This window comes from Colias croceus, chromosome 15 (assembly GCF_905220415.1).
Source record: "Colias croceus chromosome 15, ilColCroc2.1".
Lineage (NCBI taxonomy): Eukaryota > Metazoa > Arthropoda > Insecta > Lepidoptera > Pieridae > Colias > Colias croceus.
The window spans coordinates 10,657,524-10,680,442 of record NC_059551.1 but is presented as its reverse complement, the minus strand read 5'-3'; the positions used below and the strand labels follow the sequence as shown (position 1 = coordinate 10,680,442).

The following is a 22,919-nucleotide window of genomic DNA, read 5'->3' as shown; positions in this document are numbered from 1 at the left end:
CAATTAATAAAAAATAATAATTAATAAAAAATATCCTGTCTAGGATTTTCCCAGTCAACCCATTTTTAAGACATTTTTTAATACACTAAATTTATTATAAAATTGGTCTCATTCTATTATCACGCCGTTGCATTTCGACTTATACTTATTCGGAATTTAGACCATTACTGAATATTTTAACAATTAATTAATAAGTAAACTGACATTACCTACATTTTCAAAAACCCATGACATTTACCTATTTCAATTTTAAATTATTAATTATTAAACCGATTATACGGTTATATTTTAAATTATTAATTCCATCCATTCAATAATATTTTGTGCCTTTTGTTTTGTGCTTGGTATAAACAATAATACATAATATATATATATATAATAATAATGGTATAAATGTATAATCGGTTTAATCTGTGTAAAACATTTTTAAAAATTATACGCCACATGGCAGATCACAGCGGATCACCTAATGTACCTAATAACCCATAATACCTGTGACTCACAATAAATAATTTTTGAATTTGAATTTGATAGTGGTTTAGTTTTTTTGTAAAAAAAAATATCCTATCGTTTTGTATTTTGTATTTAATTAAGTAAATTGAATCTTTTCAAGCGTCATTACTCATTAGTTTGTATTTCTAAATACAAAAAAGTCATAGACAACGCCACGCACATTACTTACATATTTTGTAATTTGATAATAATTTACTATTTCAACTTCCCTCATAATAAAATTGTTGTGCTGTTACAGACGATGTCGCTGGCGCCGGGAGCGACCGCGGCGGCCGCGGCGCCGGGCGAGTGAGGCGGTGCGGTGCGGGCGGTGCGGGGCGGGGCGGCGGCGCGGGGACATGCGCGGTGATGGTGCGCGGCGGCGCGTGCGGCGGTAACCAGCATGGCGGACGACAACACCATCATCGAGGGTACCGTCAAGTTCCGCGACGGCAAGAAGGTACCTCTGCACATTACACACCGTTTGCACTTTCAATTAAAGATATTGTACTCGTTACCTTTCCACTAAGAACGGCCTGAGTGTTATTTACATACGACATGGGTGCCGAACAACTAGACACTAGGTAGTGAGACCAGGTACCTAAGTAGGTATTAAAGTTAATAAACTCCTAAGTCCGTTAAAAAAATAAAATATTAGTTTAATATATTACCTACCTTCTCGTATCGACGCTAATTTATTTTTCCTTTAATTTTTTCATATTTCCCTCCTTTTCTGATAGTCCTACTGTGCACATACTGTTTTTTTGTTTTTTTTTGTTAATCATTTTCGAAGGGATCGGCACTCGACTAATTTGAGTTACAGCTTACAAAAACATACTAATAAATTAATAATGGTTATCATAACTCTAATTAAATAATAGTTTAAAAAAACTAAAAAACACGCTTTTTATAGAAAACCGAACAAAAAATAGAAAATAAATTTAAATGAATTTAAATTAAGAAAATAGTGTTAAAAATTTCAATGAATATAAATTAATAATAGTGTGAGTAATAAAAATTATTTTATTTAAAAAAAAGCGTGGGGTGCTTCTTAAGATATTATCGAAATGATGATCACTCTACTCATATCTGTCAATAAAATATCTATAACCATTGACACCTAAGATTGACACCATGCACCCCACGCTTTTTTTAAAATAAAATAATTTAATTTAAACTATTATTTGTTTTGTAGAATTAAAATTCTCTTTAGTATACAAAAATTTGTCAATATCAGAGAAAACGGTTAAAGATAATTATTGGAAATAAAAATTAACATCGAGTCCTGCCTTATCGACTGTAGAGAAAAATTATAGAAAATTTTTATTATTTTCTTACCTTATCGACTACAGATGAAAATTATATAAATTAACAAAAATCATATTTTGCAAATTGAAAAATGGAATAATTTTATCAAATTAGTGTATTGTCATCGGTCCTCAATAAATCTACAAAGTTTGAACGAAATCTGGCCGTTTAAAGTGGGTCAAAATCGCGCCCAAAGAAGTCGGTTACAAACAAACATACAAACATAAAAATGGAATAATTTTATCAAATTAGTGTATTGTCATCGGTCCTCAATAAATCTACAAAGTTTGAACGAAATCTGGCCGTTTAAAGTGGGTCAAAATCGCGCCCAAAGAAGTCGGTTACAAACAAACATACAAACATAAAAATGGAATAATTTTATCAAATTAGTGTATTGTCATCGGTCCTCAATAAATCTACAAAGTTTGAACGAAATCTGGCCGTTTAAAGTGGGTCATAATCGCGCCCAAAGAAGTCGGTTACAAACAAACATACAAACATACAGGTGAAGCTAATAAAAAGCGTGTAAAAAAAAATAGAGAATTTGGATTTCATGCGGTTTTTAAACGTAAAAAAAAATATGATTCATGATTTAGTAAAAAAAATATGATACTACTATCTAGCCATACATGTAGATGACTTAATTTGTTAAGTTTTGTTTCCCTTCAAAATCCTTTCTTGTGTTAACAATTCAATGCATTATCAAAGCCTGGTCATCCTTTCCCTAAAACAACAGCTGTGCAAACAGCAATAAACTGGGTTTGGGTTAAAAAATGATAAGTTGTACAAATTTCTATGTATTTTGTTTTTAATGTAAATTTGGAAGTCAATACTAAAAATCTTGTTCTTAGTATATAAAGGAATATAGTCTTCCATCAGACACCGAAATCATAATAAATCAATAGTTTTCTAATCGGGATAAAAGCTTTCAGTTTGGACTCTCGAGCTCGTGATTCAATTATAATACTAAAGACTAAAATGGCCCAAACTTGCTTCTATCGAAGTAAACTGATGTACCTGGCTAACTAACTAGTAAGTTCATCACTACATAGTATAAAACAAAGTCGCTTTCTCTGTCCCTATTTCCCTATGTCCCTTTGTATGCTTAAATCTAAAACTACGCAACGGATTTTGATGCGGTTTTTTTTAAATAGATAGAGTGATTCAAGAGGAAGGTTTTTGTATATTATAATTTATTAGGTTTTAGACAAAGCGGGCAAAGCCGCGGGCGGTAAGCTAGTTCATTATATTATTCATATCCATAGAAATCTAAATAACAAGATATCCCTACTAATATTATAAATGCGAAAGTAACTCTGTCTGTCTGTCTGTCCGTCCGTCTGTTACGCTTTCCCGCTTAAACCTCTCAACCGATTTTGATGAAATTTGGCACAGACAATTTTTAGGCCCTGAGAAAGAATATAAGCTACCTTTTATTGCGAAATATGTACCACGGGCGAAGCCGGGGTGGACTGCTAGTATTATACAAAAACCAATCTACTATCTAACCATACATTCCCATAATTCCAATGTAAAATTTTATTTTATTATATTTAACTGATTAATATTCACACAAATTTTAATGACACACCAATAATTTTCCCTGACATTGAGTAACATCGTACTTCATCTAGTGAATCTACCTACTGATCTCGAACAAACCAGGTAAGAACTACACGCTCTGCTTATAGTAAACTAGCTGCGTTCCGCGGTTTCACCCGCGTGGATCCGCTCATGTTGGTCTTAGCGTAATGATATATTATGGTAGCCTATAGCCTTCCTCGATGAATGTGCTATCTAACACCGCAAGAATTTTTGAAATCGGACCAGTTGTTCCTGAGATTAGCGCGTTCAAACAAACAAAAAAACAAACTCTTCAGCTTTATAATATTAGACATAGACACACATATTAGTAAGTATAGATTAGAGAAAACTAAACAAGTAGTGTTGGCATATTTAGGACAGGAGTGATTGTAACTCTGTGTATTGTTCCAGTGGAAGTCGAGGTGGTGCGTGATGAGGAAGCTGTCGCCCGTCGCTGGTGAGCATTGAATGACTATCTATTGTTGATTTGGAGACATTTTCCAATTGGTAAATTATAAAAACAACTGGATTTTGTATTACTTCATAATGATAATAGCTAAAGTTTATGTACACTTGTGCCGAGCGGCGCAGTTCAGTCTACAGACTGCTACGGCAAATCGTAGCTGCTCGTAGATGCTTGACGGGGCTGTTAACTTTTTATAATTATTGTAACCCTATTATTTCGTAAAACTTGTTGAAAATAGAGACCGAACTAATTGTGATCTCGTTTGAGGATAACGCAAGACGTATCGAGTTAGTTGAGCGGGCAGCGGGCAGCGGGCGAGCGGGCGAGCGGGCACCGACAGCCTTTGTAGTTGTGCGCAGTGTGGCGTTTAATCGAGATTTTGTGAATCCCGCCGGGCTGCGGATCTATTAACTAAATAAAACAAACAAATCTCTCCGTCACGAGGTGGATTATTTGTTTTTTAGCATACCGGAACCAAATAGCAAAAACGGATCCCTTGTAATTACGTATGTTCTAGTCGTTTATTAGCCGTTATAGGTATTTAGTCCTTTATTATTAGTTATTACATTTTAGGGCGAGCACTATAAATGTTGAATAACAGTATGTATATCTGAAATGCAAAAAAAAATATCGTATTATTCTTTTTAAATTACCTTTTTGTGTAGATTCTGTATTCTATACAATAATACGATAGTTAATTTGTTAAGTTTGGAAGTACATCGACCATCGATATAAAGCGATTGTGCAACCTGTAGCAAGTAGGCATTCAAGTAGCGTCGCTGAAGTATATAAGTAGCGAAGTTGGAGCAGCCGTGTGCCGTATCAGCTTATCTACAGAACAATAGGCACTTGCTGCGGGGGGAGGGGAGGAACAGGGGGCTTAGCTAGTACAGGTCATCTGAAGCGACAAGGCGACGTGACGTGATGTTGTCATTTGCAGTTTGAACAGCTTGCTGTTTATCAAATTGAAAAAAAAATCAGTTTCAAATCCTTTAGGATCAAGCTTTATTTGTGGCAACCTAGACTTTTTGCAATATCGAGGCTTTGTGTGATATAATATGTACCTTTACCACCCTTTGCACAATATATTATTCGATTCCCATGTTCTTAAGTTCGTTAGTACTTTGTGGGTTCACCTTCGGAAACTTAACAAGGATTTAGAGATTTTTTTGAACGAATGAATTTGTGGCTTATAACAAGTTCACAAAAACATAATAGTTTAACACATACTGAAAATCGAATTATCCATCGCGAGACACAACATTCTATAAAGTATAAATTTTAAACTTTGAAGCACAATATGTAAGTATGTATTTCATACTACGTGTATAACAAAATAACATTTAAATTCTAACTAGTTATTTTTCTGTTATGTAGGACCTAGGTAATCAACTCGATTCGACTCAAGCACCTTGTACCATAATGTAGTAATCATTTCTGCGTATTACCAGTATTGCAATTACAGGTGCTGTCTGTTGACGTTTGATGAAATAATATTCCGACTAGCATTCACGTTTTACCGTTTTATTAAATTACATTATGAGCAAATTTTAGGGCAGTGCTAAATGCTATACGGTAATTCAAACGGAGATCCTACGAGTCCAATTTTTTTTACTTGTTTTAAGTTCTCGGTCTATGCACTTTACCCAATTTCTAAAAAGCAAGAATCAGGACATCGGTTATGAAACCTGCTTATGGCTAAAATTGTTTGGAAAAGTGCGAAAAACATTATTACGACGATAAATATTGCCTCAGGCTTTACCGAGAGACCGGACATGACACATATCGGCATCGGAGCTGGCGACGTTTGCACAAAGGACGGATTAAGTCGTTTAATAACACAATTTGTCTCGAGAATGCGACCGAAACGTTGCCGAAGAGTGACAACGAGGGACGCGCCGCGGCGGGAGGGTCGCAACCCGTAACCTTCGTAATGTAATAAAGCGTTACTTTGAACGAGACACCGCTTACTTCGCTATTTATTGAAAACAATTTAGCTTTATCGCAGCGTGCTCCGTGCGATGAGATAATGTTTGCTTCTGTTTTTAGGCGGAATATATTATTTTGCAGTATGCCTAGTATTCCGGCTTGTTTGTTTCCTTTATATGTTATCCATACTGAAAAACAATAACTATACTATTTTTCGTTACTATATTATAATAAAACAGAATTAGCAAACTAACTTGCGCTCAGAGGTCTATTTGAAACGTAGAAACGGATTGTTTATATTTTGCAAGTCGGGCGCTCCCGTATGTGCACTGTGCAGACGTATTGAGAGAAGCAAAATTAGGTAAAATGTAAGCATCGTTGGATACACTAGTGAATGTAAATCAGGTGAAGGAGACATTCGGCCCGTGGCTCGCTCGCCGCGCGACTCGGCGCTTGGGAAATCTGCACATCTCCACACACGCGTCCTAACACACACATACGGCGTGTCACTTTGCCTTGATGGTGGTCAATTTCCTTCACATAATATTATGATCCTTTTAGTTTGAATCATCGTTTGACAGTTTCTGTGTATTGCATGTAAATATAATCCGCTTTGCAAATATAGCCATTAGGGGACGTCAAAGGGTCGCTATCAATGAGGCACGGGCGTCGGGCAATTACCGGCGCGGATCGGTGCAGGTCGCACGCAGCGCGCGCGTGCTCGGGGAACACTCCGTGCGTCCCGGGGGAAAACTATAACTATTTTATTTATGATTAAAAAAATAGTGATAACGCATTAACTCATTGACTGTTTGGGGGGTCGTTTACGTTTGATCTTCTTTGCATAGTTCGTTGTTTTCGTTAGATATTATTATATCGACGTTCGAAATTATTAATTATATGTAAGTATATAATATTTTTATATACTTACATTGAACTTATGACAGTCTTTCCTTTATGGTTTGCTTGTATTAGGTACATCTACCTTTTAATGAAGTTTTTATATTGTAAAACTTAGTTTCACCTACAGAATGTAAATAAACGCGTTGTTATTAAAATATTTTAAATGCAAGCTTCGCTGTAAAATGCGGCACATAAGCGGGAATAATATTATGTTTATAAAGTACATGTTTTGTGACAATATAGTGCAGGAGACTAAACTTCGCGGCTCCGGCTGAGTTGGGATAATTATGACGGGCGTCTGTCGGTCGCCTGAGTTACAGCTTAATCTTTGTATTAGTGACTCTTAGGCCGTGCGCAGACGACAGACTATCCGTGACGCACTTTTTAGTCTGTCAAAATAGAACCTATGAAATTATATGCAGTAACGCACACGACGCGCAAAAAGTCCGGCGCACAAAAAATCCGTGTAATTCGGGCAGATCGCACCGCGCCGCATCGCGCCGCTCCGCACAAAAAGTCTGTGAAAAAAATAGAACGTTTGCTTCAACAAGCGCTAACGCAGACGGCGCACACTTTAGTCGGCAATCTGCAATTGCTAGGGACGTACGCACGCGATCTATTATCATGCCAGAGGTCGATGTAAATAAGTTATATGTAAATAAGTTATATATATTCATAATGTTTTGGACTTTGGTTTAAATAATAAGTAGGTACCTCAGAAACCTATTTGTCATTTGAATAATAAAAAACTTAGTTTGTTGTTGTTTATAATAAATAATATAATTATGATTATATAAATATGTATATTTTATTTACTTACCTGAGTGTCACAGACAGCCTTTCTTCTGGACCAATGCACCTCCTCATTGTTGTTTCTGAATGAGTCAAAGCAGGTCTCAATATAAATAGCAACTCATCAAATGTAGTAACAGACATTTTATAAAATTTGAAAAAAATTGCCGGATGTTGTTTCAGAATCGAATGTTTAGTATGGAACTGTCCCTTCAGTAATCTTTCCGAAAGTATAGGATGTACCCAAAATTCTCTATTTCTTCTTCTTTTTCTGTACTTCATGTACAAAATAATACTTCGCGATCTCTGCACGATTTCCATAGCGTCTACGTCCCTACAGCTCTGCCGACAAAATGATCGAAGATGTGCGTCGTGTGCGTTGAGTCTGTGAAAAATCCGCGACCGACTTTTTGCGCGTCATGCAGACTTTTTGTGCGCCGCAGACTCGATCGCACAAAAAGTGTGCCGTCTGCGCCGGGCCTTACGCTGCACGGTATTAACCCGTGTTAAATGTTGGATGGAGTTCCAGATGTTATGTCTGGACGGATTCGTTTATGAATCACTATATAGTATACTAGCGGCCCGTCCCGGCTTCGCACGGGCATTAAACATTACATTTAGATTTGTTAATTTTAACACATTCATAATAATAATAATAATATGACACATATTCATCCCTTTTTGCGTCGAGCTCCTAAAAAAGAGTAAATAAAAAAAAATAAGAATAATTAAATTCAGATATTATTTAATGATTTTTTTTGTATTTATGTGTTTTTTTTTGTATATTTTTGGGTTTTTTTTTCTTTTTTTATATATTTTTTTTTTATTTTTTGTTTTTTTTTTTCAATTAATGAGGTCAAAACCCTAAAAGAAAATACATTTATTTTGTTAGAGCTTCTCTGTAAACAATATTTGATGTTGTTTTATTTTGTGGCAGCAAAATAAATTGATTTTCAGGGGCTCCAACTCGCGATAGACCAACATACAGTTGACCATGAGTAAAACATTTCTTTCGCAGATCGATCCCTACTAATTTGAAGGTTTGGCCTTGGGACTTGTTAATTGTTAATGCGAAAGATGTTTTTACCGGAAATTGAAGCCGTATAAAATGGGATTGGCAGATCGGTTGGGATCATCGGTATCCTCGGTATATGAGCTAGTTGACCACCTGCTGGGCCAGTGATAATAGTTGCTACTATTAAATTGTCCTTTAACTCCTTAATAAGCAGCCTCGTCCCATTACACATGCTCGGAGGGTTTAAATTTCTTAAAAGCATGATTGGGATTCCGATTTTTAACGTCAATTCATGGGGTGGCAGTCCAGAAGGGTTCAACGAATTTAAAAATTCCTGTGGATAATGGACTGCATCTTCAATATTCGTTACAGTGTCGATCGATTTGTATGTTTTTGTTTGGCCGGGGACTTTTTGAACAATCAGATTGTTTATTTCATTGACAGTATCATTCTTAGGTGATACTATAGCCCGAGAACACAGCCAATGGAAGTCTCTTTCGTGCAAATTCTCGATATCAGGGTATACAGAATCTATTAAATTTTCCAAATTATGGAGTATTTGGCCTAGAGACTCATCCAGAAGAATGTCACAATGACCGCTTGGAGTTGGAAAAATTCCTTCCCCAAGTTTTAGCAGTTGCTGTGGGAAATCGCTATCAGTGATTCCATGAAGATGAGCTCTCATATTTGTCCTTAATTTTAATGAATTATTATCAAGCGTAAATTCCGCACACGTCCATCACGTATTTCGTGATCTTAACCCCCCTCCCGTACCCCTGCCCGAGTGACGCCTACAACGCACAGCTAGCCGAATACAGTTTATTTTTTAATTTTTTTTTAACTCGTGATATCTTTTGAATGGATTGTCAGAATCGAATAATTCAAAAAGTAATATAAAGATATTGAAGCAGTCTTAAATAATACATCATTTATTTTGATAAGGGTTAATACCAAGGTACAAATAAAGAGCTTTTTGTAGCGGTGGTATTTTAATTTCTTTTTTTCAATAAAAAAACGCTTATTGTGACATGCCTGTAATAGTTAGAGATATGCTGCCGCTGATTTTTTGTAGATAATGGTGTGTTCTAAAAAAATGTAGTATATCATTTTGTTCTATCATCAATAGTTTTCGCAGCGCACGCGATGTAAGGTAGTTTTTTGATATTTTTTTCACACCTTGGATTACGTTATCGTAATTTTAGTAAGGATGCCTATTTTTTTTGAAAATGAAATATAGCCTATGTCACTCAGAAATGATGTAGCTTTCCAACAGTGAAAGAATTTTTCAAATCTGCCAAGTAGTTTCGGAGCCTATTCAATTCATACAAACAAACAAACAAACAAAAAATCAAACCTTTCCTCTTTATAATATTTGTATAGAAAACAATGTCACTTTCCCTGTCCCTATGTCCCGTTGTATGCTTAAATCTTTCAACGGATTTTGATGTGGTTTTTTTTAATAGATAGAGTGATTCAAGAGGAAGGTTTTAGTATATAATTTATTAGGTTTAGGTAAAAGCGGGCGAAGCCGCGGGCGGTAAGCTAGTTGGATATAAAAACGTACTGACGATAAACTTTAGTTGCGATTGCAAAATAAATTAACATCTTGTTCTTCAAGATATGTATTAGAATTGTCCTGGGTATAAGGAATTGTTTACTTTCTGGTCTGTTGGAAGCAGAAATTTATAAATACATACATCTCGGCATAGTTTTGGATGGGCAGCTTAAATATGACGATCATATAAATCTCACTATCAGAAATGCCTTTTACAGATTAAAAGTCTTGTATGGTCTCAGGCAAGATCTATCAGAGCGGTCCAGAATAATGCTTACAGAGTCATTGGTTCTGTCCCACTTTAACTACTGTGATACGGTATATGGTCCCCGCGTGTACGCTAAAACTGAGGGAGCAATACAGCGTGTACAGAATGCGTGCGCTCGTTTCTGCTTCGGTATACCAAAGCGTGCACATATAACGCCTTACCTAAATAGCCGAAGGATCCTAAAGATGGCCGGTCGTAGACAGTTACATCTAGCAGGTCTGGTACATAGATTGGTACACACTGGAGTTCCTGTCTACCTCTATGAAAAATTGAAATGGACCCAGGATTACCATGGTAAGAATACACGAGGTAGAAGTAGCAATGCATTGGTAATACCGAGGCACCACACGTCGGGTTTTAAGGGTGGTTTCAAGTACTCTGCCTCGAAGATTTGGAATGACCTTCCTCCACCCTTGAAACTTAATATGTCATATATATCATTCAAGCACAAATACAAAGTGATACTTTTGAATAAACAAATATCGAGCTGGACACCCCAATAAAGCATTGCGCAAATTGTGGATTGCGAATGTATAATAGATTGTATCCTTCTATGTATGTATTTATATGTTCTTAGTATTTAAGAAACGAATTATGTACATAGATACTTGTTTATTTTATTTAATATAATCGTTATATCTATATCAATATCTGTTATTTATATTATATTATATTGTTATTTTTATTATCTTTTTAGAACTGTAAGAATGTTTTTTTGGTTGGTATTTGTATTTACATGTATAGTGAGCCTCGGAAATAAAAACAAACGGGCATACTGAAAATCAGCGCTGCTCAGGCGTTAAAGCCCGGCAGCACGGCTGAGTTTGACCCGATTGCCATGTAACTACTTAGTGTATGTTTTTTTTAGTAATACATACTTATAAGTAGTTGTTAAGTGTGTAAATGTGCAATAAATATTTTTTTCTTTTCTTTTTTTTCAAATTATACACCGGTAATGGAGTATAAAATTCTTTAATAGCTATACACTGTGTATAGGTATTATGATGTTAATAATTGATAACTTTAGATAACACGTCGCGTTATAAAGCCTGAACGTTTGCATCTCTATACTTTAACAGCGAGATAAGAATCGCGAATGAAAGGAAATACCATCATTTGCAAACAGTGAAGGAAGAATAATGAAAAGCGCAAAGAACCGATAGTTACTGTGAAGTTCCGTATAAGTCTCGTACAAGGGCCCCGATGCGCGCCGCCGTGCGCCGCAGAGCGCGGGCGGAGTCCTTGCTGCGCCGCGGCTGTGCACTGCGCTCGCTAATGAGCACTGAACACAACTTGCCTTTAACTGCGCCGCTTTAATTACGCCAACGTTCAAATTTACCCATTTATTGGTGACATAAAACCCTAGCTAGCGGCTATGGCAAATTGGCAAGAAACATTTGCTAAACTTAAGTTGAGACTTTCGTTTAAATGGTGGTCGCGGGTCAGGTAAATATTTTATTTTTGTACTAGATTTCCGCCCGCGGCTTCGCCGGCGTTTGCAAAGGAAAACCCGCATAGTTCCCGTTCCATTCCATTCCGGGATAAAAACTATCCTATGTGTTAATCCAAGTTGTATTATTGTTTTAATTTAGTTCATAGATAGTAAGTTTATATTGTTTTTATTTTAAGTTTAGTTTTGTGTAAAGTTTAGTGTAAGTCAATACCGCATTAGGTTAAGCCTGTAAAGGTAATTGATGTAATGATAAATAAATAAATAAATAAATAAAATAAATAAATAAATAAGTTACCCTCTATATGTGTGCTAAATTTCATTGTAATCGGTTCAGTAGTTTTTACGTGAAAGAGTAACAAACATCCATACATCCGTACATTCATACATCCATACATCCATACTTACAAACTTTCGCCTTTATAATATTATATAGATTAGATAGATTAATGTTACTAACGTTCGTACCTATTCAATTAAATACTTCAATCTAATTATTTATTTACACTTTTTATTCACACGTCGTTTAGCAACAGTTGTGGTGTGAAATAGATTTCCGTAAGGTTTTTACTTATCAATCCGGTATAGTTAATAAGGTCCCACCTTATTATAATGATAAGCCGCGTAAGAAAGTTGAAATGTCAGCGATACGCGTCAGGTACGTGACGGGCTGGGTGCGGTGCGGGGGCGAGGGGGGATGCGGTTTGGGAGATAGCGCTCGTTATCTGCTTCACCCTTTAATTTGCTGTCATAGACAATTTGAGCAATAAACGTCAAGATTATCACGAACCTGCAGACTGGTTGTTTTAACGGCAATCTGAGAGGAACGCCATTAATACGGAATTAATGGCCCGCTCTCGACTGCTTACCTTTGCAATATTATTTCGGTCGTGTTCTACTTGAGTTTCGAGTTCCATATTGGAAGGAACAAACTTTCCTTCTTAACATAATTCTCACAAATATTCGAGTCGAGTCTCGTACATGCAATGAAATAGTATTCGGATCATTCCGTTTATGAATACAATCACTAGGTACGGAATTTATTGTTTTATTTTAAAAAAGGAAGAAAGTTTTTTCTTTTCACTAGATGCTGAATAAATTTTAAGACAATTAAAAATTTGATTATAATAGTTCAATTTATTGTTTGAAAGCTCTGCCTTATAAAGAAGCCATGGCGACGCGAACGTCGCGGCGCAGGGCTAGCTACTTCTGGCATCCAGAGGTCGCCAAGTCGATCGAGTGGCCATGGCATCTCTTCAAGTCGACAGTCAGTTCGTTAACGTCTTTAGGAAGGGATGTGGAAGAAATAGCACTTCTTCTACATTATCTTCTTTTTTATTCTTCTTCTTTTTCTTTTTTCAGTATCGAAACTCATTAGTAAGGTACAACAATATCAAGTACGATATTCCAATCGAACGTCCAAAATGGCGTCTGACTGGCGGATGAGTGAGCGATGTTCAGTTTACTCGTGTAGATTATAGTGGCAACGTCGCCTCTCGCCAGGCCACCAGAGTATCCAGAAGCAACGTAGGGAGCTGAAGAGTGTAGCTCGTGGCCACGGTGCCAACTTGATACTTAGCTGGCGACTCATGGCGCCATGGCGGCATGGCGTCCTTGCAACGCAGAGATCTAGTCACATAGTGATATACAGGGTGTAATCGTTGTGTGCACAGGCGATTTTTCCGTAAGTATTACAGATAACAAAAAACTTTAAACTGATATCGAAAGTACTTAACCTAATGAGTAAAATAGCCGTAATAAATTAAAAAAAAAAATCGAGAAATATAAAAAAAAAAAAAATCTTTAAACCCTCCCATCCTCCCATACATTAAGTATGAAATATGAATATCCCATAAACATTTAATATGAAAGATTTTAGCTTTCTTTTTCTTGGGGACTTTTCAGGCATTTTCAACGCTTTTCCCGGACATTTTCACGCATTTTCCGGATATTTTCCGGAAATCCGGGACATTTCCGGGGATATCCGGAAAACGCCGGAAAATGCCTGGGAAATGCCCGGAAAATATCCGGAAAATGCGTGAAAATGTCCGGGAAAAGCATGGAAAATGCCTGGAAATCCCCGGAAAATCCCAGGAAAATGCCAGGGAAATGTCCGGAAAATGTCTGGGAAATGCCTGGAAAATATCCGGAAAATGCCTGGGAAATGCTTGGAAACTCCCCGGAAAATGTCTGGGAAATTCCCGGAAAATGTGTGAAAATGTCCGGAAAAGCGTGGAAATGCCTGGAAAATCCGCGGAAAATGCCTAGAAAATGTCCGGGAAATGCCCGGAATATTCCCGGAAAATATCCGGAAAATGCGTGTAAATGTCCGGAAAAAGCGTGGAAAATGCCTGGAAAATCCCCGGAAAATGTCTGGGAAATGCCCGGAAAATGTGTGAATGCGTGGAATATCCCCGGAAAATCTCTGGAAAATGCCTGGGAAATGTCCGCAAAATGCCCGGAAAATTCCCGGAAAATATCCGGAAAATGCGTGAAAATATCCGGAAAAGCGTGGAAAATGCCACTTCAAATTTGCGAAGTAATTAAAGCAGAAAACCAAAAAAAGAAAAAGAAAGCTTAAATCTTTCATATTATATTTAAATGTTTAAGGGATATTCATTTACTTAATGTTTGGGAGGATTTAAAGATATTTTTTTTATATTTCTCGATTTATTTTTAAAAATTTATTTAGGTCATTTTACTCATTAGGTAAAGTAGGTACTGTCGATATCAGTTTAAAGTTTTTTGTAATACTTACGGAAAAATCGCCTGATATAAAAGTATAAAGCGCAAATAGGTAACAATAAAAGCGTGAAGTGTGTGTCGGCGCGATGTGTCGGTAATCAGACTTGTGCGCTTAATCAGCCGTAATTCGCAGTAATTTGCTAATTGTTAGCGAGTGTCACGATGCCATATAAGTTAATTTTATTTAATTACACCATATTCGATGGATGCGGAATGAGCTACTTTATTATTTTAAAATTTGGTTCAAAGCTCACTTAAATTCATTACATTATATTGAAATTGTTATCCGTTTATGGGTATTATTGTTATAATATAGTCAAATGGATCAATATTGAATGCATTGACGATGTTAATTCTTTTCAAAATATTTATTAATAAAAACTTCGTCAATGTTACGTTTAACAGATAATATGGCGTGATTACACAGAGTAGGTGTCTTTGAGCATAAGCGACAGGTCATAGGCGGCCCTCCCTTCATTCGACACTCGGGAGGGACCACAGGCGGCGGGCCTCGCTCTGATTTCACACACAAAAATTATTGCCAATTGCGATGCATTGCTTTGTATTTTGAGATTTATTTGTTGAAGTGAAACTTCTTTATCGGGGGTGGACAAAAATTTAGTGTAACATTTTTGCGTTACGCCGTACGCGTGACATTTTTGCGTTACGCCGTGAGCGTGACATTTTTTCGTTACGCCGTGAGCGTGACATTTTTGCGTTACGCGCCAACTTTTTCTTATCCCTACCACGCGTGATTCGACGTATACTTTCTCCAGTGGAGTAGGGATAGCGTATCGTTTTAACGTACGTCCTACCACTTTACTTCGCCGTTTTTCTATTGCACTCGTATTTATTTCCAACGATCTACAGTGACGTGATAATATTACTGTTCTGCTGTTTATTATCCCTAATTAAAAAATTAGGGATAATAAACAGCAGAGGGAAAACCCTTTTTAGCGTTTTTATTCCATGCGTAAGACGGATACCATTCCAAAATATCAAACATGCGTTAATAATCAAGTTTTCACTTCTGCCGGCACAGCAACGTTTTCTTGTACAACCTTTACAATTTAATCATTAGGAATTTATTACCTCTATTGTTCGAACAAAAATAAGTTACCGACTTTAAGAACTTGCCGACAGTGTAAGTACTCTATTGTTTCTTAGAAAACATGTAAGGAGTATACTATAATAAATCTATGACTCACGTAAACACGTGTTTGTCGAGTCGAAATCCTTTATAATTGAAAACTCTATAACTCGAATTTTTGAACTACCGCACGAGCCGAGCGAGCGAAGCGAGCGAGTTGCAGCAGCGGCTGGTGTAAATTTAGCGAGGAGCGAAGTGACGAGTGTGTTAGACTAACATATTTCTGTAAAATTGTATATAGTAAATTATTTTTTGAAAAATAAGGTCATAAAGAAGTTTCACTTCTTACGTGTGTACTCTAGTACACGCACACATTTTTTTTGTGTACATATTTTTGAATCTGCCCAAACGTTTTTGATGATTCTGATCATTTGAAGGCGGTTAAGTTTTTTAGTCTATCCCTAATCGTAATAATTATAGAAAGCTAACTTGTGGGTATTAAAAAAAATGTTTAAAAATTTTTAAAAAAGGTTTATTAAAAGTTCTTAGTTGAGATACTATAGCTATAGGTATATGAAGTATGAAGAAGCTTTATAAGTGTTTAATTTGGTCGTTACTTTAATTAATATTCTTCTTAATGTCTTGTCCCGTGGGAAACGTTTCATTAAAGGACGATTAAGTAGATTCGACAAGCGTCCTAATCATGCGTTCATGAGCCCCGTCTGCGTGTGATGACCGCCAAGTGTACAGGCCCGGTGGTCAAACCCCCCCCCCCCCCCCCCCCCCACGTCGCTGCGGCGTGCGCGACAGTTACCGCCCCGATAAACAAGCGCTTCCGCGAGCCGCGCGCCGCGCCGGCGACAACTGCCCGATTTACGAGCTCATATGCGACCGACACTTCATTATTCACATACAAATCTCGCGTTACACATCGCTTTAATAACTCCGCGTTTCCGACGCTTTAATGTTTCCGGACCTCCATAGTTTAAGGATTTTAAACGCTTTTTTCATTGGAATCCATCTTATGGAAATTTTTGAAACGAAACTCCACTGTACGTATGCAGTTTGGGATGCAAAATTCGTTTCAGTAGGAGATCTAGTGGGAGAAGTGTTAAATTATCTCGCGGAAAAAAATTCGAGAGCCACTATAACTTGTGACGTGCAGCGTGCTTTATCGTTGGGAAAAGTAAGTTTAAAGTCGTAACGGAGATGTATATAGGGAAGCTTAGCTAATACAGATATACAAGGAACGTGATATAATTGATTTGGTCGTGTGAAGTGTAACATTACGGACCAAAATAGACGTGCGAGGGTGGATCGAGTACGGAGAGTACAAAGCATTCCGCGGCGATTATTTTCGACTCCATAAAATACGAAGAATGGAATCGGATCCCCTCGCTCCCTCTTTGTGTCACCGCGACTTATTGCACACGCGCCGCTCGCTCCTGACCTTTATTTCCAAAAGTTTATTGTGCGATTAAAGAAGGGTCTATATTGATCGATATTCACTAATCTTTGCAGCGCGAAGATTAACAATTGGCAAACGCTTCAACTTTATTTTGAACATTATTTAATTTAATTTAGAATGTGGTTGTTAAATTTTTGTTTTGAAAGTTCTTGAAATATTATACTTATTCCATTTCAAAAATTTTCTTGAATTTAAATCCTAGTTTCTAAATTTTGTAGTTAAACAGTTTTTAAATAAATAGGAAAATAATGAACCAAAATAAACATTTATTTTGTTTACAATTCGACGTAAACTTTATGTAGTTGCGCTGGTGTCGCGGGAGTTACGCGCTACGCAGGCATGGTTGTGTAAAGCGCACGGTGTGTCCGCAGACTGCGTGCACCTGCAGGTGTACCGCGACTCGAAGGCGCGCTGGGGCGGCGCGGCCAGCAAGGCGTCGCTGTCGCTGCAGCAGTACCTGGGCTGCGAGGCGGGCTTCACCCTCGACAAGCACTCGCACACGCTGGCGCTGCTCTGCGCTGACTTCACCGCCGTGCTCGCCTTCGAGACGCGCGAGCGGCTCATCCAGTGGCAGGTCAGTGCAGCTCCTCGCACTCGTTCAAACTCTGCGAATTAATTAGAGTGTGATATATTGTGGACTTAACAGAACACTTTCTATACAATGTACATTATGAAATTGGAATTCCGTCTGCACATATAGTAGTTCAATTGCATTTTTGAGCAGAGCAATTATTTGCTTAAAATTGGTCAACTAAGTTTACAAGCTCTTAAAAAGCTTAGTTGACCACTAATTTAAAACAATGATAATAAACTTATAAAAATCGTTATCGGTTTACTTAAACTATTGACTTCTATGATTGAAATTCATTCATTTATATAAACGTTTATAACAGGTGAAGGTTAACGGTCACCTGGGCGAGGCGCGGCAGTACCTGGTGGTGGTGGGCGCGGGTAGCGCAGGCAAGCTGGCGGCCGGGCCGGCGCGCCTCACGCTGCACCAGCGCCGCTTCGCGCTCACCGCCGGCGTGCCGCCCAAGCTGCTCGGTGTGTGGGAGATTGGACACCTTAGGTACTTATACTTTACCTTTCATATAAAAGTACTTACTAAATTAAATATGTTTAAGAAACCACGACCCCACGAACCTATGTAGAGAACTTTCTATTTATTTCGTTTTAAAATTTTCACAAACGTGTTTTTATTTTGTAGACGTTATGGAGTCGTGGAAGGACGATTTTGCTTCGAAGGTGGCTCGCACTGCGGCAAAGGTGAAGGCCTGCACGTGCTTGTGTCGGATCAAGCGGCCGATATTGTTAGAGACTTTGATCTCGCTTCGAGAGGACAGCTGTCTCCAAAACGTAGACCTTTCCTATTTAAGAAAAATAACGGTAAGTTGAATAGCTCAGTATTTTTTTAAAGAGGACTGTTGAAGACTTTAACTATAATACATTTTATATTTTCAAGGTATTGAAAGTCCGAAGTCACAGAAAGCATTCCGATCAGATGTGCGGTTAGAATTAAACACCATTGATCGATCACTACCTCCAACTGACCTGCGCTTATACGAAGATCCGTGTATTGGTGACGAAACGGGCGCTATTTCTCCATATTGGCCATCAGCCGAGAGATCTAATTATGACGATAACATGGGACTCGGAGATACAGCGTCAGTTAATGAAATGGGAGACGGCACGGACAACACTCCGTGGAGTGGCAATGCTAATGTGATGTTGGAAAGATGCATGAGTTGCATTTCAAAACTAGGAGCTTTATCTAGATCTTCGACTGCAGCCCTCACACCTGGTGCCAAACATTTCAGTCCAGCTTGGACGATGGAGGAAGTAGATGAAGGTCGCAGTGACGTTGTTACGGATGAAATGGTGCGCAGCACTGACAAGCTCCCTAGATTTGTATCTAAGACTGAACAAGTTTGCCGTTGCAGTGTGGAACGAGTACCTGATCGTCCACCGAAACCAACAAAATTAGACTTAAAATTAACAAGAAAACCTCCAATGCCCTTACCAGTTAGATCATTTAGTCATGCTCATTTATCGTCTATACAAGAAAATTCATCTTCTAAAATAGGACCGTATGAAAATTATGATGTGCCAAAAATACCATCAGCAGAGGTAATAATAATAATAAATTATAATAAAATTGTATTCTTTTTTTATTTTTATGTACTTGTATGTAAAAAATTGTTTTCTTTGTAGGTTGATGGAGAATACTACGATACACCAAAAAGGCTAAAAGAATGTTTAGATAAAGATTTATTTAAAATGACTAAGAGCGCTTCTGCTCATGCTATAGTTTTAAAGAAGCCTTGTGGATGTTTATTAAAGTTTGGTAAAAAACCAAAGCAACCGACAGTGATAGATACTGATGAAAGTTTTCAACCATCTAACTGTCCGTGCCAAAAAGTTACAGCTTGGGCCAACAACTGGATCAAGCTGCCCTATTGCAACAAAGCTCCAGAAAATGATAGCCCTTTACCAAACAAAGAAAATGTCAAACCAAGCATTACTGATAGAAACGCTTTATACGCTACGATAGACCTTTCCAGAAAAACAAGAAGAAAATCGCTTCATCAAGAATTCGCAACGCCATCAAACGAATGTGTAAAGAGAAGCTTTGAAACTCCTGAGATAGACGAAGGCCCGCTTGCGAATTATGAAAACTTAAATTTTGCTTTATCTTTGGAACATTATGAGAACGCTAAAGACCTTTTAAAGAGAGCGGGAGTGACGCAACACGAATTGGATGCGCTCAGTGCTAATCTCAATCCACTAGTCGCATTAAAAACGGAAAAAGACAAATCAATGTGTACAAAGTGTGGCCATCCACAAGAAAAAGGGGAAAATCGAAAATCATCCAACGACGAATATCTAATGATGGAACCTAATTCGATCGAAAGTAATAAATTCGACCGGGATAAATCTCTGCCGTCCGGCTACACGCCCATGTCGCCAATCGGTGGATTCGCGTTTCACACGTTGAAGCATCATCCGAAGAGCGCTATAAATCGACTTCTGGATGAAAAATCTGCGAGCAACCCGACACTGTGCGTTTCGGAAGAATCGAGACAGACGAACGCATCGATTGGGGACCGCGTCGAACTGAGAGCGCCCCACGAGAGAGCGGAGTACCGCAAGCGCTCAAGTTCAGCGGATTCGTCGCGCTTCCTCGAGGACGTGAAGGAATTCGACGGCAGCGTCGGCAGTCGCGGGTCAGCGTCGTCGATCGAAACCTTGCGGGACATCGGGGCGCGCGAAACGGGTGCCGCGTGCGACTGCGCGACCGGCAAGCACTCGGACGCGGAGAGCTCGGAGGCGTCCAAGACGAAGGGCGCGGCGGCCACGGCGGGCGGCAACCGCGACTCGTCGAGCTCGAACGACTCGGGCGTGTCGAGCTGGTCGCTGCGCGGCGAGGCGCCGGGCGAGGCGGCGGGCGCGGCCGGCTTCGAGCTGCCGGCCACCACGGCGGCGGCGCGGCGCCGCTACCGCAGCATGCGGCGCGCCGCCTCGCCGCCCGCCGCGCCGCCGCGCCGCTCGCGCTCGTCCGGCGCCGCGCGCGCCGCGCCGCCCGACACGCACAAGTGCTGCTCCGCCGAGGCCGAGGTGCCCGTGCTCACCAATAAGCCTCTCAGAGGTGAGTCACGATACATCATAAACGTTATATAAACCGTACTTAATCCATAAACTATATTCATTTAATATTATTTTACTCGGTCCTCCGACAATGTGTTTGCATTCGAATTCGTTGTACATGTGAAAATGTGTCATTAACTGCTAACTGTCCGTCCAGGCGTGGTGGACACGCACAGCACGTCCAGCGGCACGTCGGATATGTCGGACTACATCGAGACGCTCTCCATTTGCTCTTCACATTCCTCTTCGGACACACCGGTTACTATGCGGTAAGTTATCGAAATCGAACCTATGTATTATAAATTTCACGAAAAATATGAACTGTTCCTGCTATTTAAAAGTTAATAATGTATATGTTACCGGAAATGTATGTAATCCGTCATTGTATACAATTCCTAGGAAATGTATGTAATTCCTAAAATTGCACGGAAATTCCTAGGAAATGTATGTAATTCCTAAAATCGCACGGAAATGTGTATATTGTAGATATAGAATAAATTATTTTATACTAACACATTTCACATTTCCTAAATAGCAATCGGAAATGTAAAAAATTAAGATATTGGAAGGTACGCGGGGACAGCAGGACGAGGGGACTGATTACTTACCAAATGAAAATTTGATTTTATAAGAATAAATATAAGTTGATTTTGTGATACTTACGTTAAAGTTTATAGATAGTTGATTTTAGAAAATATGTTAATTAGTAAGATAATATGAACAATGAACATATTATTATCTATTATTATTTTTCGGTATGACTAGACTGACCTGACTAAGCTATAATAAAAAAATACCAACGTGTTTTATTACAGAAAGCATTTACTTTATACATTTCCCAATACGATATTGGAATTATATACAATTCCGAGGAAGATTATACATTTCCTAGGATATCTATGCATTAAATAGTTTATTAAACAATATTTTATAGATTTCTTAAATGGTATCGGAATTGTACACATTTCTCTTTCTTTTCTTCAGTTTTACATAAGTATTTTTACAAGTTAAAAACAGCGTGTAACAAACAAATTATTAAATTGTTATTTATACATACAACTAAATAAAATGATATGTTAATACAATAATATAATATAAGAACAATATTTTCAATTGAACTACTTTCTATGAATCTATCGAATCCCTTTTATTATTCTTCTAATCAATAGAAAAGTTAAATATTTTCTGAAAAATAAAATCCTCGTCTCCACCCGCAAGTTTGTATGTAACATAAAGTTGTATGGTGTGGCAGCGTGGTGCGGCAGACGACGAGCACGCTGCGGCCGCGCTCGGGCAAGGAGTACCAGCCGCTGGCGCCGCGCCTGGCCGCCGGCCTGCGCGCGCACACACTCGCACACGCGCCCGTACACGAGCACGCCCGCGCGCACACACTCGCACACGCGCCCGTACACGAGCACGCCCACGCGCACACACTCGCACACGCGCCCGTACACGAGCACGCCCGCGCGCACACACTCGCACACGCGCCCGTACACGAGCACGCCCGCGCGCACCCCTGCACCCCGCACAACAACCTGCCCTAGGCCCTCCACTCTAGTAACAAGATCCTTGATCACGGATACACTTGAAATTTCAATAATGACTATTCTAGTCTTTCCATAACGATTTGGATGCAATTCGAGAGTCTAACGTCATCATGCCTCCAGATCATTTTTGACAAATCATTTTGTAAAAAAAATTGAATCTTAAATGAAGCATAATATTTTGACACGGTATTAAACTTTAGGAAAATATGTTAAATATCAATAATTGCTAGAATAAAATGTTTGACTTAAATCGTACAAGTGTTATTCGTGTTCAGGACTCTCGCCGACAACTTCTTGTGATTGCGGTTAAAACTTAGGTTCGAGTCGCAGTTCGTTCAAGGATTATAGAACTAATAACTATTGATAAACATATTTGTTATTGTATATAAATTTACAAACACGTTCAATGTTTCATATTTCATTTTGTAAAAATTGTAACATAAGGATAATCTTTATATTTCCTTTACAAACTTGAAGGTTTATAAATATCCACTATTTAAATTTTTTTTTTTCAATAAAATATGTTCGCTGTTGAGTGTGGTGTACTGAAACTCGATGTATATTTTCATTTACCGAAAGTCCGATAAGAATTTGTTCCTAGAAATGTTGTATATCCTCGATTGCGTTTAAACCAAGAACATGAATCGATGTAAGTTTATTTC

The 22,919-nt window shown here is 38.3% G+C and overlaps 1 protein-coding gene across 1 annotated transcript; it reads left to right on the top strand.

Moving 5' to 3' along the window:
• The first annotated feature begins 852 nt into the window (after positions 1 to 852).
• LOC123698253 lies at positions 853 to 22,254 on the top strand. The gene is made up of 9 exons (XM_045644832.1): positions 853 to 952; positions 3,796 to 3,841; positions 17,437 to 17,639; positions 17,959 to 18,134; positions 18,273 to 18,451; positions 18,528 to 19,192; positions 19,277 to 20,711; positions 20,868 to 20,979; positions 21,963 to 22,254. The coding sequence occupies exons 1-9, from the start codon at positions 896 to 898 to the stop codon at positions 22,252 to 22,254; spliced, it is 3,165 nt and encodes a 1,054-aa protein (XP_045500788.1). The 5' UTR covers positions 853 to 895.
• The last annotated feature ends 665 nt before the right edge of the window (positions 22,255 to 22,919 follow it).